This window comes from Rissa tridactyla, chromosome 7 (genome assembly GCF_028500815.1).
Source record: "Rissa tridactyla isolate bRisTri1 chromosome 7, bRisTri1.patW.cur.20221130, whole genome shotgun sequence".
In the NCBI taxonomy this organism is placed as follows: domain Eukaryota; kingdom Metazoa; phylum Chordata; class Aves; order Charadriiformes; family Laridae; genus Rissa; species Rissa tridactyla.
In genome coordinates, this window is record NC_071472.1 from 36,247,824 (window position 1) to 36,261,967 (window position 14,144).

Genomic DNA, 14,144 nt, shown 5'->3' on the forward strand with positions numbered 1-14,144 from the left:
CCCAGATTAATTAACACCTCGGTGGTCTACAAAATTCACATGAGTTTATTGCAAGTAACGCTCTGCGTTTCAGCCCATGATGTAAACATTGAGCACATACCTGTTTCAAAACTAGATTTTCCTGGCTACATGGAGGGAGGCATTTTCAAGGATTTGCAGTCTCAGTGGCTATTTAACAGCTGCAGAAGGAAGTACAGAGGTTAAAGTAGTTTAAAGGTAGCCATGCTGTGGGGCACGGGCACGTAGCACTGGTGATAAATTTCAGCTCTGGACGCCTGTTCTTCTACTTCAGCTATAAAATTATCTTTTCAAATATGTTGTGTTGAATGACCAAATATATTCTAATGGTACATTACATGCAAATGTCCAGAGTCTTCCTCCTAGCCTTGCCTGGGTGTGAGGAGACAGTCCGTAGAGGGTAACAGAAATGATCAGGCATTTTTCATGTGTAATAAGATTTTGAATAGTCAAATATTTTTTTTGGTGTCTCATTTGCTGTAATTTCACAGGAATTAGATATGCAAGAGAATAACAGAAAACCTTGCAAAGCTTTGCATTTACATTGGCCTACCTGTTTCAAGGTGCAAACCCTTGCTCCTGCTTCCCATAAACAGCATCTTTCACATCTTGTTCTTCTGATTTTCCTTTCTTTTATATGTCAAATTCTTTCCATCATTTCACCTTATCCTGCATTGTCAGGTTAATGTTCTCTTCCCCTGTGTTCGCAGAGAATGCAAATAAACTGGAAGAAAGTGCAAGAGGGATCTACATCCCTTGTCCAGAGCATTACAATGGCTTCTGCATGCACGGCAAGTGTGAGCATTCCACTAACATGCTGGAACCATCTTGCAGGTAACCCTTCTACCAAGAAGGAAAGGCTTCACACATGAAAATATTGACTTAAAAAACTCTTAATCTTGATAAAACATGGAAAATAATGGTAACTGTGGCCCTTTGTGCTACAAAACCCATTAGACTTAAATTATTCAACAAAGTCCCCATTTTATGTGGCAAAAGTGTATTGAGTTATGCACAATGTTAATTGATTGTAAAAACATTCCGTAACCTTCATCTATATTTAGATATATTTTGAAAAGCACTTCACAAAGTGCTCCGACAGCTGCTAGGTAGCCTCTTCAGCCTGAAGAAGAGGAGTGCCACCAGGGAGGGATATTACCCTGCTGTGGCAGGAGTGATGATCATGGGGCAGCGGGCTGGGGCGAAGGTGGCTCCTTCGGGAGGTGGCTTTGGAGGAGGTTAGAACAGGGAGGAGAAGTAATAGTGAAAGCATGTGTTTCTGCAGTGAATGCCGCCCTGCAAAGACTCCTGAAGTCCAACCAGGTGGCAAAGAAAAGGACTATTACGCATGAAGCGCCATTTTCCCAGGACGTTGGACTGGGAGAGCAAAGATACGGACCAGACTTACTCCCCAGGACAGATCCTCAAACCAGCTTCTCCCAGCTCCTGCAAACAGCCAGGGCATGTTTTGCTCTTTGCAACCGCTGCATTCTCCATATAGATGGATAAATGTCCTTTCCTCAAGCTGCTGGCTGCTGTGGGAATGCAGGAGAGGAAAAGGGTGGAAGCTCAAGGCTTGACCCATCAGGTTCAGTGCCCCACTAACACTTCTGAGAGGAGCCCAGACAATCTGGCTCGGTCTCTTATGGTTGCTGCTGCCATTGACCTGGATTTTTGTATCTTCTCACTTGGGCTCTTTAGGGGAAAGAGGGCAAGAGCTAAAATGGGAAACCCACTGTTTGTTCCCCAAAATCACAGAAGGAAGATGTCAGGCTGCAGGATGGGAACTGGTGAGCAGCGCAGCAGGCGGCATTGGGGTGGATGGTTGCAGCATCAACAGAGGGTTTTTTATAGCAACCAGACAAAATGTAAATGATGTATCCACTTGCAGGAACATCTAATCACATTTCATACGGAGCTTGGATGATTGCTTATCACCTCCTTAGGGGTAATCTGCATAAGGATCCACAACTAGAAGGCTTTTCACCCTCCCCCACCTCCCCAAAGAAAGGGAGAAATCTAAAATATGTTGTGCGAGGAACTAAATGGATTCTCATCACAACGTGCAAGTAGTTCTACTTGATGCTAGACGAGTCCCCATCCCTGGGCACCGCCTGGTACTGTAGCAGTGTCGTTCACTCTCGCAGACATTGGTGACGCTGAGGACCTGAAGTCTTCCTTCTGAGAGGTCGAGGAGGCATCAGTGCTTTCTTGGGGGGTGCGGGGCATCCTGCAAAAAGTACCCACAGGAGCTAACCCTTAGGCCACTGATTTTTTTTTTCAGATATAATTTTTTTTTTTTCATTCTTTGAAAGCAGCAAGTATAAGCAGAAAAAAATTTTTTGTTTCAGATGTGATGCCGGCTATACTGGACAACACTGTGAAAAAAAGGACTACAGCGTTTTATATGTGGTTCCAGGTCCAGTACGATTTCAGTATGTCTTAATAGCAGCTGTGATTGGAACCATCCAGATTGCTATCATCTGTGTTGTAGTCCTCTGTATTACAAGGTCAGTACTTTGGTACTTTGCAATAGAAAAAGAAAAAGACCTTTGTTTTTCCTACTTTGTGCGCTGATTATACGGATTTCTGCAGTGACACTACTGATAACAAATACTGTTTAAATCACCAACAAACAGACAATATTGTCTGGTCCAGCCAGCCAGTACTGTTTCATTATTATAACGGAATTTTTACTTCCATCTTAATCAAACTTAGGTAGCAACGGTGCCTACAGCAAATGAAGTTTCCTATTTTGTATTCAGGTGCTTGGACAAATATTGTTCATATAAATAAGAGGAATACAAATACAGCAGCTGGATCAGCACTTAATAAAACTAATCATATCTCCATCTGGTTTCCTCAAGGGCCCATTCCCTTAGTCCTAATCAGGCAAAGCATACAAACTTTTAAGCCTGTTTGCAATCCCATTGATTAAATGATTTCATTAGGCTTGTATACATGTTCCAAGGTACCGCACATGTTTAAGGTCTTCACTAGATAGTGGCACACCAAGCCATATATGTTTGGTTTTTTGCTTTAATAAGGAAAGGGTTGTTTGACTGGAAAGGACAGCCCCAGGGTAGTTCAGAACAAGAGAGGTGAACGCAATCCTTCCCCTCCTACGTGTGCTGCTCTGCTTCCCTACTTACTGCATCTAGGAGGGCTTGGGGTAAGTTCTGAACGTCAGACATCTTCAGGCTGCTTTCAGAAATTACGAGGTTAAATTCACTCAGCTAGGAACACCGATAAATCACTCTTGCCGAAATAAATTTCTTTTAAAAGACAAAAAAATTAAAAGCCAGGTATCATACCTCTGTAGAAAATAAAATCTCTAAGATATCTCAGTCCCTATGTTGCACTACCCGGCTGGAAGACAAGTGTAGCATTTGTTTCTAGAAAAGACAACCCCCCAAAAATCATAAGTCCTTCTGTGGCCTAAAGGTGTAAACCGAAACCGTCTTATGAAACGTAGCTACTTTTGTGGCCGAGTCCATCAACTCAACAGTAAATGCTGAATGAGTCAATAGATTATATTGTGGTGATATTCACAGAATTAATTCAGAGAACCGAAAATGTAGTGTGTGGTAACAAAAAGGAGATGGCATAGTAACTGATAGTGGAACAAATGCTCTGTAACATTTTGTTGAGTGACTCCAGTTTTGTCACCTTGACACAGTAACGCAGAATACTTTCTATTGAAGAATGAAGACAGTGTGCTCTGAGAGATCTGGTACTGTAATGCAAATTACCCATCACACTGTTTTCACACAGAGATGGTACCTTTTCCTGCACACTTTGTAACCGAGTTAATTTATGATCTTTTGACTTCTTTCTGTAATGCATGTAATTACTGCAGAGCATCCTCCATCCCAGCATTCGAGATACATTTGCAAAAGTGTACTCTTAAGTGGCCTAAGAGAAATCCACATGACAAGAGAGCGTTGTGGCAGCATATGCATAAGTAATTGAGTTTTTGAAGTCATCTGCATTGGAGAACCTGACTGTACTGGTTCGAACTCCACACCCTGAACTCTTGAAAGCACTAAAACCACCCTACCAGGTTCCTGCGAGAAAGAAGGGAAGCTTCCCTCACTCAGAGGCTGCTGCGGCCAAATTCTTTGCTGCTCATTTCAGTGCAGCTTCACCTAATTAATTTATCAAATGAGTTTGGTGCGCTGTGTCCAAACCCTGCATTTGAGCCGCGTAAGACTACCATTGCAAATCTTTTAGCTGTCGTTACTGTTGTTGCTTTTAAAATTGTACCTGTACAGTGGTGCAAATCTTTGGGGTGTCCTCCATTGCTGGAAGGCTCTGGGCAGTTCCCGGGCACTTTTAGAGCCATTGGTGCAGAGACACTTTAATCAGGATAAATGAGCTGTGCTGCTGACAGGGGCGGTCTGCCCTTGCCCCTTCCCCTGGCTCCTGGGCACTTGGTCCTGCCAATGCTCTCGTGCCACCATCAGCATTTGTGTAGCCACGCAACAAACCCAGTCAGGGGACAGATTTCAGCTGAAAACTCAACCCACAAAACTGATAATTTAATTTTAAGCGGCTCGGCTCCTTGATGAGGTTGGCCACCTGGCTGCTCATCACTAGTGCCAGCAATGGGAATAAGCAGCTGGGGTGGAAGGGCAGGGGACCAGTGGCCAAGAGGCAGGGGGAAAGGGGGTGCAGCAGTGAGGCACGGTCCCTACGCCCGAGAACTTTTAGCTCAGAGGTAAGGCAAAAGAGAAGCAATGATAAAAGTGAAGGAGGATGGTAAATAATATAGGTATGGCCTAGTGTCATAATGATTCTCAGCAGTTTTCTTTACAGCTTTGCATTTTTAGTGCTTCCCTAATGTTTAGTCACAGCAGCTTATTTATGTGAAGAAATAACTTGATTAAAAATGAATGCATAATGTGTTTTACCTGCTATGAATCACATTGTGAGTAACTCAAGCTTGCGAACAAGCTTCAATGGAGGGAGGGCAGGCAGCCTGTGCTCCAGTACCTAGTTTACATTGATATAACTGCTGTGTTCATAAATGAAAGCATCACCCACACAGAGTACTACAAAGAACTTTTGATTAAAGAGTTAAGGAGCAAGAAAAAGCTGTCACTCAATTTTAGCAGATGATTAAGTCTAAAAAACTGGTTAAATGCCAATGCCCCTCCTAGCAAATCCAAACGCATTTCAGACACAGCCTACCTGTAAATGCAATAGCGTTGCGTTTAAGCAGTTGTGGTGTCAGTACGTGGCCCTGGGGCCTTCCCAGGCTTCCATCAAATGGTAGCATAGTGTCTTATGCAATTAAACATGGGCATTTTTGGTTAAGAGGTGCTTTTTCATCATCTTAATTGGAGTAATCTCTAAGTTTGAATCGATTTCTTTTGACCTTGGACTAAGTGCCCGTACAGATACTGTCGATGTCGGTTTTGAGAAAGTGCCCGTGAGATGCACATCTCCTTGCTTCCATCTGGAGCAGTCGGTGTCCACCGTTCTCTGGGAGTGCACGGCCGCATTGCCTGGGATTGCTGACCCTCCTGGTCAGCACCTGGTACCTCCACACATTTCTTACAAAAACAGTCCAGTTGTGCCCACCGTGGCTTCCCACGCCTGGTTCCCCAACCCTGCTTGGGCGCTGGGGCAAAGCAGGGCTGCGCCTTCTGGTGTGAATCCCCATCCTCTGGGGCTGGGGAGGAAGCCCTGGCAGTTTGGTCAGCCTGCGTGGCTGCCGGCGGCTGCAGCAGAATTTAGCGGTGCCATCTCTCAGCGCGTGGAGGTGTCGGTGCCGTCTCCCGTGGAGTGCTGTGAGGTCCTACTGTGCAGCCTCCGGCTGAATGGACAGGAGAGGCCGCGCAGGGACAGTCGGGGCTGTCGGCGTGCACATGACACGCGGCTCAGTGAATCAGCCCTGTGTTTGCCAACAGCGGCTCCCTGGCTCGCTCAGAAAGTTTGATCGCCTTTTGAGGAACACGCAGTGAATAATGAGTTTGTCATGAAATCGCAAACCAGCTAAAGTCTGCATTAGTTTCATAATGAAAGCTCTGCCGTGACCTCCGAGAGCACTGGAGACGCAGGCTTATTTTTCCTGGAGTAATGATAGCAGCCTACTTTACCGCTTCCAAGAAAGGAAGGAGGCAAAATATAGCGCGCAGCCGTGCAGTTTCTCATGAGGGGGTGGTCCTGTTGGCTTAAAAGTGAGGCAAGTCAGGACAATCTGACCCACATTTTGTTAGACGCTTATATAATTGTATTTCAGCGTTTTGAAATGCTTCATAAGTCCTTATGCTCTTGTTTAGCCTTTCAGTTGGCGTCACTAAACTATAGCATCACTCCCATTCAACAGGGGGGAAAAAGGTGGTCTTTTCGATTTTAAGGGGTCAGTAAAAACTTATTTCACTCTATTTTGCTGTTAGTTATTTGACACGGAGCTGAAGGCGAGTGCAATGAGCTCTCACTGTACTGAGAGGTTGGGCTCTCCCCACTGCATAACCCAGAGAGGGCTTCACCAGGTGCCACTGAAAGCCTCCCAGTAACAGAAATACAAGATATCCGAATATAAAGGGATTTTTTTTTCCCATGTCAGTATGGTCTGGAGTATCGTGGGGCTTTCTGTCATACCACTCCAAGGGGGTGTTTCAGCCTTTCTCGTGAGGCGCACCCGGGCGAAACCCCGTGCAGAGCTTCGGCTGAAGAAAGAGGACAAACACACGGCCAAATTAGGAATAGCTTCCTCCTCCTCCTCTGCAAAAAAGTTAACCAGGTCACCCTGAGTAAAGGACTGTTTTTACTGCTGGTTGGTAGCTCACCGTTTTCCTACAGGTACCACAAATGCAAATAGTCTGGGCCTTTTTTAGAGGGTGTTGGTCACCCTGCTGTGCTTCCGCTTGCCCAGCAGTTTCTGCCGTAAGCCCCTTGGCTTTCAGCTGCTCAGAACTCCCTGCAGCCTCCACCCGGGGCTAAACTTCTCCATGCTCTCTGTCTAAGGACGCCTTTCCATGGGAGGAAAGCAGAAACACACGATTATCTTTCTATGAGGGGTAAACGCTGTAGCAGCCCCTGTAGCTGACGCTGCTGCAGGTAAAGGGTTGAAACGTGCCCTCGCCGAGGAGCACTGTGAGGTCCTGAGGCAGAAGAGATTTGCTTTTGCAGCCATCCACAGGAAAATAAGGTTTTGTCTTTGCGGTGCGATTGCTTTCCGCGCTAAGCCAAGCAGCCGTGTGAGGAGCGTAGCGTGGTGCAGGCACCCGTAAGTAAAGTGGCTGCTCGCTAATGACCTGAGCATGGAGCATTTCCATGGAGACTAATAGGGATTGCGGACGCTGAGCTCCTCAGAAAGGCGGCCCCCGCGTCCACACTGTAAGTACTTCCCAGGCCTGGGATGCCGAGCAGGTGAGCGTGAGACCGTCCTAAATCTTCTACCCGCGCCTTGCTGAAAATCGTTCTGTTATTTAAAGACGAGCCAAGAGATGTGGTGCAGTAGGATCTGTTGCAGCACAGCAGTCTCGCCACGGCTCTCCAGGAAGGAGCAGGAATCTTAAATATTTCCCTTGCCATCTTTTTGTTTACAATATGGTTTGTGGCGTGTTGTTGTGATGCCGTTGCCATTAGCCAGCCCTTTTCATTTCATCAAAGACAAAATGTGCCGAGGGCCAGAGGATCCCTCTCTCGCCCTCCTGTCCCCCGCTGCCCGCACCGACCCTTGAGCAGATGCATTCTTAAGAGCCGTGTATTCTCACAACTCTCTTTTCCAGGAAATGTCCCAGGAGCAACAGAATCCACAGACAGAAGCAAAACACAGGGCACTACAGTTCAGACAACACAACAAGAGCATCGACAAGGTTAATTTAAAGAGCGCATGTTTCCACAATGGCAAAACTAACTGCAGAGAGCTTGGACTACAAAATACAGTATTATAGACAAAAGATTAAGACAAGATCTACACATGTTGCCTTGCATTTGTGGTAATCTACACCAATGAGAACATGTACTACAGCTATATTTGATTATGTATGGATATATTTGAAATAGTATACATTGTCTTGATGTTTTTCTGTAATGTAAATAAACTATTTATATCACACAATATAGTTTTTTCTTTTTCATGTATTTGTTATATATAATAAATACTCAGTGATGAGAAAAAAATTGCCTTTCTTAAATTTGCTGTATCTCATAGCTGTGTATAGTCTTGGGATATTGTATATGGACACTAACAAATCTCTTCTTTTTTTTTTTCTTTTTCCAGTTCTAGTGGCAATTTTGAGTCTACTGAACTCAGTAGTAGGGTTTTGAGTTGGTCCAAGATCAGCGACAATTATGGATGTGGGAAAGGTGAAGAATAATTTAACCTACATTGAGGAGGGATAAAATATTTCAGATCCGGAGTCAACTACATTTCATCAGCCTTCTTCTCCCATACCATCTATCTTTACTCTCCCATAGCTTAGGAAGTCTTTGCCTTCTAAATTAAATCCTAACCGAAGGGGAAATGGAGATTCTCGGTAACCGCAATGGGAGTGTCAGGGGTAATGTTTTGATTTGGGAGGGAATTAGGTGTCTATCAAGGTGAACCCTACAAGAACACTTTGCAGAATCTCCAACTCTGGTCACTGGAGTGAGTGAAAATTGCTTCTTACTGTTGATTGAAAATTATTAGGTTAAAAAAGTTAATAACATAATAACAGCTGAAATGCCAGTACCATTTGTACCTCATGAACATGCTGATATAATTTATTTTTTCAAAGAGAAGGTGAAAACCACTCAGAAAACACCTTATGAATAACTTTATGGGTGACCCTACTCCATTAAATGTAATGAACTCAAATGTTGGCTATACCTCAGGAAAATAAGGGCATGTGTTTTGTCACATCCACATGATGGACAAGATGCAAAGTTATTTCCATGGCAGCCGAAACTCTCCAAAACACATTCTTTCGAGAAGGTAATATCACTGTAGTTTGTGCTATGAATTTTGAAGACGACAGAGTGAGACTGAAGGGCAGAGTGCGGTAACTTCGCTCCTGCTGGATAACATCCACTCCACTAATTGACTGCCGGAGTACTAGTCACACTAAATAACATAATTGAACTAAAAAACCCTTGTGTTCATTGTGCTGCTCCTTTCCAAAGAGACTTTGCCTAGGCAGTAAGTACCCATGACAAGAGGCAGGAGTATTTCTCGCTGTCATCACCACGTGAAATTGCATTTGAGTCAGAATCAGGTCTGGGGTTACTCGGGATGAGTGTGTTTCCATTTCCTGCTTCAGCATCGGTCTGGTCACTCACAACAGTCACCACCAACCCCACCAGTGACAGTCCACGCGATCTGGCCCTCAGGCACAGGCGAAGCGATACTTCTACTCTAACACGGCCTTTGGTTGTCCGTCCCCCCCCTTCAGCCTGCTTTAAAGTGAATCCATTGCATGATGTTCACACGCTCTCAGTTTTTGTCTTGTTCTGGGTTTCTTGGCTTTTTAAAGGTAATAAAAGGCGATTGGCAAGAGATGCTTCCAGGCAGCTGGTCTGTGCTGATTGATGGGAGTGGGAGTGCGGTGCTTCCGCAGGCAGCGGGGCCGAGGAAGGTGCCTGGCAGCTCTCCGGCGCTGGACTGCCGTCCCTGCAGGGTCCATCTGCTTCCCGGAGCCCTGGGCTGGGGAGAGGTGGGGGGACGGGGGGGGCTGTACAGCCGCTCCCGCCTCCTCAGCCCTCGCCCCCAGCTCTCCGGTCCTCGAGGCTTCTTTTCAAAGCCGAAGAGCGATGGCGCGGGGTAGGAGTGACAGCAGGGCGGCAGCGAGCAGGCGTGATCCTGGCCCGCTGGACCACAGGGACCCTTCCAGGCAAAACCCACTGGAAAACCCTCCTCTTTGTCCCAGTCCTTGCTGGTTTTGTCTCCCACACGCAGGCTCAGCGGGGGTGGTACGACATGGAGGGGAACGCCGGCACAGCAGCGTGGGGCTGTACTGGTTTGGTGGCACATGATCCCTTCTAGGGAGACTTTGCAAGCTTTGCTAATTAAAGCGATACCTAAGTGGCATTATAACGCCCCTCTTCAGATCCCTCCATCAACTAAACCCGACGCAGCAATGGCAGCGAGCGCCTCCGAGGAGCACCTCAGTGTGAGGTTGAGGATTAGGTTGGAAGTGGAAAACGTAGCTCTACCCTGCCACCCCCCCCGCCCCGTGCTTTGTGCTTTCGGAGTGAGGTGTTGGAGTCTAACGAGCATCGAAAGCACAGACTTTGAGCTGGATCCAAATGTCAGTCCCCCCACTGGGACTATCAGATCTGGATTGTTTATTTCAGTCACTTACATTCAATACAAAAAAAAAAAAAATCAAATGTTAACACATACACGCAGCCGTGTAGCTATAGCAATAAACCTGATTTAAAAAAAGGCAAGGCTTGGCCTGGCCTGGCCTAAAATAGCATAGCATCGCTTAGAAGTGATAACAGGAGTCCACCGCACTATCTGTATGCTTCCCAAAGTTATTTGCCTTGCTTTTGCCGTGCAAGGCCACATTTAACCCCTAAGCAGCCTGCGTTTGCGAGGCGTTACTCGCTGCATCCCCAGCTGCACTGCCTGTCACAAAGCCTTCCCACCTCCAAGGGCAAGGCCGGTTTTTAAGCCCTTGCTGCAAACCAGAGGGCAGAAAGGGGGAAGTGATTCCAGTTTTAATGCACAGAGGACAGGTCCCAGCGAACAGCAGACCTCCCTGGGGCCTGCAGCATGCGGGTATGGGCACACAGCCTGAAACTAACCGTGTCTTGGGGTTGCGTGTACAAGAATGGAGATTTCTACAGAAAACACTCGCAGAACTTGTACCAAACTCAGTACCAAATTTGACGTGGATTTTTTTTGGTTGCTTTGTCCTTTCCTGAAGGGACTGGGCTGCATGAAAAGAAGCGTGGCCAGCAGGGTGAGGGAGGTGATTCTGCCCCTCTACTCTGCTCTGGTGAGACCCCACCTGGAGTACTGCATCCAGCTCTGGAGCCCTCAGCACAAAAGGGACATGGACCTGTTGGAAGGGGTTCAGAGGGGGCCACGAAGACGATCAAAGGGCTGGAGCACCTCTGCTATGAGGACAGGCTGAGAGAGTTGGGGTTGTTCAGCCTGGAGAAGAGAAGGCTCTGGGGAGACCTTATAACGGCCTTCCAGTACCTGAAGGGGGCCTACAGGAAGGATGGGGAGGGACTCTTTAGCAGGGAGTGTAGGGATAGGATGAGGGCTAATGGTTTTGAACTGAAAGACAGTAAATTTAGATTAGATATTAGGAATAAATTCTTTACTGTGAGGGTGGTGAGACACTGGAACAGGTTGCCCAGGGAAGCTGTGGGTGCCCCATCCCTGGAAGTGTTCAAGGCCAGGCTGGATGGGGCTTTGAGCAGCCTGGTCTAGTGGGAGGTGTCCCTGCCCATGGCAGGGGGGTTGGAACTAGATGATCTTTAAGGTCCTTCCAACCCGAACCATTCTGTGACTCTATGGTTCTATGACTGGAAATTGCATTTGTTAGAGCCGCGTGGCAGCCATAACTCAAGATGTGAAAAACCTTTCTGCAGTTTAACTTCACAAAATGGAGGAGGGCTTGGGAACGTAAGGACCTGGCCAGGTGAAGTGGTGGGTGAGGACAGTGACACGCGTGGAGGCAGAGCCGAGCTCCTCTGCACGGAGCCACATGAAGGGGTGACAGCGTGTTGCCATTTGTCCACTTCTCAATGCCCTCTTACACCAGGCAGAACAAGGCCCCTTGCAACACCAACGGGTATCGGCTCACCTCTTATCCAGGGTGACAGTAATTCATTTATTTTGGGTGTTTCATAGGCTTTTTTTGTTATGGTGCTGGAGCATCCATAAATAATCTCAAATACCAGGACACACGTACTTTACAAACCACACAAGAGAAGACCTAGATGTACAAAGCCGCTGACAAGAGCAGTAGTGCCACACTTAGCAGGATTGCTTAGGGGCAGCGCATGCCACTGACATCCCAACAGCCTGCCGTCACTTGCCAGCCTGGCTGCTGTTCTACTGAGGCCAAACCACTTCGTAAAACAGGTAAAAACCAGGACTGCCGGCACACCTTCCCCAAGGTGCTTCCTCTCAGCCTGTAACACTTTTGGAGCAAGAAGGTGTGGGGTTATTTTGTATGTGATGCCCTTAACGCAATCACCCCTGACCTCGGTCCCCAAAATAAAGTCAGGGGTGCTACTTATTGGCACACGCCAAGTGCTGGTGAGCTGAGCTCAGCCACCCTCCCCAGCCTGCGACGTCCTGGTGACGTTCAATCTCTCGGTGCCGTCAGATGCCGGCCAACAAGCCCGCTCTGCTGGATCCCAGCCCATAAGGAAGCCGCCTGTACCGGCACCAAACAGCCTGACTGCAGCGGGTGGGCGACACACGGCTCTCGCCTTCTCCTGCCCCAAATGCCGCACTACGGGACGGGCACAGCTTCCACGCCTCTCCATCACAGAATCATAGGATGGTTTGGGTGCGAAGGGACCTTAAAAATCATCTAGTTCCAACCCCCCTGCCCTCGGCAGGGATCGTGATGCTTTTCCTTAAAATAAAGTCTGATCAGCCGTTCATTATCATTCCCTTTCATCCAATGATGGTAAGACATGTTTTGCAGAACATTATCATTACAAAAATAATACTGTTATTGAAGGGGGGCTGCGCATCCTATTCTAGCCACTGGCCCCTTTACTCACCTGCCTCCGCACACTGAAGCCCCGTGATTCCCTCAATGAAAAGGCAGGGGGGCTGTTTTTCCTCGCTGCTGTAGCCATCCGGGTGTCACCCCTCTGGGCAGCGCAAGATCATCCCAGCTTTGCAGGCGTTTACCGGGTGCCAGCCTGCAGGGCCACGTGCCGGCGGCAGGGACGCCCGCGTGGATCCACGTCTGTCCCACGCGCAGGTTAACCGAGGGGGCGGGTGGACGTGGGCAGAAGGTGGGCGCCGGGTACCCACCGCCTCCTGTTTTCCAGAGGCAGCTCTCAAAAAGCCTCATCTTCAAAGAGCTCTCTCAAGCTTCTTTGAAAACAAAATGATTAAAGGCTATCTTCCCTCTCATCCAACATCAGACACATCTCGCGCCGCATCCTTGCTTTCACCCCTGATTATGCATGCAGCTTTTCCGCAGCTCCCAGTTTTGCGTGGGGATGGAAGTTACAACCCCGAATTAAAAGCGAAGTTCATTACCGCACATCAAAGTAGGCGCCGTGCCTCGGCCAGGCCGGCGCTTTCTTTTATTTATAGGTATGTGGCCGGACCAGGGCGGGCTGGGGGGCTGGTTCCAAGGTATTTACAAACATCAGCCCCCACGGGTCCGTCAGGCGATCTGGGCGTGGGAATGCCCACGTCTGGGGGTGCCGGAGGGTGGTTTTCCCTCCAGAACAACCAGTAACCTCAGCCGGACTTAAAGGTAGATGCAGATACGCTGGCCATTACGATTAGGTCTTTAGAGCCATTTTATTAATAATAACAATATTTTCTCTATAGCTCTGGGCCGGACAGGCCACAGCCTGGCTGGCTGAGCGTGTTCAATTGTGCTCTGTTCGGCACGGGAGCCAAAAGTCTCAGGTTTTGCCCCAGGATGCTGTGCCCTGCCAGTGCCACCAAAGCAGCCTCTGCCAGCACTGGCAGGAGGGGCAGGAGCAGGCAGGAGCAGGCAGGAGCAGGCAGGAGGGGCAGGTGGGGCAGGAGAGGCAGGGGGGCAGGCACAGCCAGCTCCTACTCCAGCCAGCTTTTAGGCTGATGCTTTGCCTTCAAATGCTTTTCGTATCAGGTGGGCTTAATTTATGTTAGTTTCAGTTTAATTAATAGTTTTGTCACAGCGGGAGGGCTGTTGAAAACAAAGACGTATTTAAAAAAAAAAAAAAGGCAAGCGGGATTTTTGTCAACTTTTTCTTTTTTTTTTTTTTTTGTGCTGTATTGAATGTGAGCCACAAAGCAGTAAAATATTCCGCAGTCTCACACAGCAGCCGCCAAGCTGCATAATAAAAAAAAAGCATGTGAGGAATCTGCTCTATAATGCTAACTAGGTGGCATCTGGCACGGCTCTGTAAATAAAACGTGAGGCCTGTTTTGCTCAGCTCAGGAGGAGCAGACCCCAGGTAGGAGCCGTGATACCAGGTCTCTCGCC

General features: G+C 47.7%; 1 protein-coding gene across 2 annotated transcripts in view; it reads left to right on the top strand.

Annotated features, from left to right (window-relative positions):
- The window catches only part of TMEFF2 (transmembrane protein with EGF like and two follistatin like domains 2), a 129,931-nt gene extending 121,131 nt beyond the window's left edge, over positions 1 to 8,800 (top strand). The window contains exons 8-11 of one of the 2 annotated variants that reach the window (XM_054209710.1): positions 729 to 852; positions 2,370 to 2,528; positions 7,761 to 7,847; positions 8,255 to 8,800. In XM_054209710.1, the coding sequence (XP_054065685.1) occupies positions 729 to 852; positions 2,370 to 2,528; positions 7,761 to 7,847; positions 8,255 to 8,351 (467 nt within the window). In that variant the 3' untranslated portion in view covers positions 8,352 to 8,800. Of the gene's footprint in view, positions 1 to 728; positions 853 to 2,369; positions 2,529 to 7,760; positions 8,084 to 8,254 lie in introns of those variants that run through there. The other variant, XM_054209709.1, reaches the window with a different exon arrangement.
- The last annotated feature ends 5,344 nt before the right edge of the window (positions 8,801 to 14,144 follow it).